The 1,689-nt window shown below is 40.1% G+C and overlaps 1 protein-coding gene across 1 annotated transcript; it reads left to right on the top strand.

The window, feature by feature from the left end:
• Positions 1–414: 414 nt before the first annotated feature.
• Positions 415–1,413, top strand: LOC113472775 (high affinity cAMP-specific and IBMX-insensitive 3',5'-cyclic phosphodiesterase 8A-like; the record flags this gene model as incomplete). The annotated part of the gene is made up of 2 exons (XM_026832568.1): positions 415–530; positions 1,272–1,413. Coding segments are annotated over 2 exons (258 nt in total), but the record flags the coding sequence as incomplete, so codon positions are not given.
• Positions 1,414–1,689: the final 276 nt, after the last annotated feature.

Below are 1,689 nucleotides of genomic sequence, written 5' to 3'. Positions count from 1 at the left end.
CATTAATGTGTTTGTGCGCATACGTTTCTGCGCAGTTCTTGCTGCTCCTCCGCTAGCGCGCTTGCATAGTGGCGCTACATAACGGACGAAAAAAAAAAACAACTGCGTGAAGTCTGACGTCACACATATTTGAACTCTGTCATTAGAACGGAAAATAAAAATTAAATTTTCGACCTTTTACAGTTATTTTTTCGGACTTTTGACCTCAGATTTGGATTTTTCCCAACGTTTTACATAGGAATCGACCATTTATTTATATTTTTTACCCATTTGCAACTGCCCCATTGCGATTTCCCAAAAGTAGGTGTTTTTGACTTATCACCATGTAATTCTGAGGGTGTATTATACCATCTATTCATATTTCACAACTAATTTGGTTATTACTTTATATCTTTCCTCATTTCTATTTCACAGGCAGTGGCCGCATTTCTGGAGAAGGAAAAACTGAACCAGATTCTAGACGAACTGGATGAGGCTTGTTGTCTCATTGCGGCCATTGTCCACGACATAGACCATCCGGGCAAATCCAGGTAATCTTCAACCAAGGATAGAACCTATCAGGGCCCCCTCGAGCTTAACCCATGAGAGCAGAGGCCTACATTAAAGTCACACCAAACTTGACCAAACCTTTCTCTCTTTTTCGCTAATATCTCAGTCGCTCCACGTCAGACTCGTCAGAGTGCATCGGGGATCCGTCTATTAGTTAGAAAACAAAATTTCCTACTATTTTCAATATTATTTGATATGTTTACTCAGTACCGGTCCGGAGTTAGGAGCTTTTAAATTTCAGCAAGATCCAATGGAGAAAAAAAAAAGTTCGTCTCTTATGTGTTAATTCTTCTCCTTTACGGTAGGCCAGACTCTGAAAATTTGGAGCATCCGAAAATTGGAGTTTCAAGCCCTTTGAAAGTTCAGATATATTATGGACTCCTTCCATCTTCCACGTCCCCCTATCTAAGAATTTGTATTTACAAATCATTTTGAAACAAACACCGGTCTGGAGTTAGGAGCTTTTAAATTTCAGCAAGATCCAATGGAGAAAAAAAAAAGTTCGTCTCTTATGTGTTAATTCTTCTCCTGTACGGTAGGCCAGACTCTGAAAATTTGGAGCATCCGAAAATTGGAGTCTCAAGCCCTTTGAAAGCTCAGATATAATATGGACTCCTTCCATCTTCCACGTCCCCCTATCTAAGGATTTGTATTTACAAATCATTTTGAAACAAATACCTAATTCAGGATTTTTGAATTAATTATTCCCGTTCATTTTACAGTGCATTCCTGTGTAATGCTGGTAACGACCTGGCGCTCCTGTATAACGACATTAGTGTTCTGGAAAGCCATCACTCTGCCCTCACCTTCAAACTAACTCTGAAGGAAGACAGAGCAAATATATTCAAGGTAAGAAATGGATAGAATAGAATAAAAATACATATACATATAGGTGATTTTATTTTTTTTTTTTAAATAAGTTTCCATTTATATTTGATCGACAATAGTCAGCTCCCATGGCGTAGTGGTCACTGCGCTCGCCTTGCACGCGGGAGACCCGGGTTCGATTCCCGGCGGGGTCAAGAAATTTGTATCATGCAAATGATTGATTCCGTGACTGGCCGTTACGGGGCCCACTCAGCCTCGTGAGGAAAATGAGTAACTATGTTAGCTATGTGCGCATAACGACCGGTGCCAGCA

The sequence above is a fragment of the Diaphorina citri genome, unplaced genomic scaffold (genome assembly GCF_000475195.1).
Source record: "Diaphorina citri unplaced genomic scaffold, Diaci psyllid genome assembly version 1.1 scaffold8290, whole genome shotgun sequence".
Classification (NCBI taxonomy): domain Eukaryota; kingdom Metazoa; phylum Arthropoda; class Insecta; order Hemiptera; family Psyllidae; genus Diaphorina; species Diaphorina citri.
This window is presented reverse-complemented; position numbering and strand designations above follow the sequence as displayed.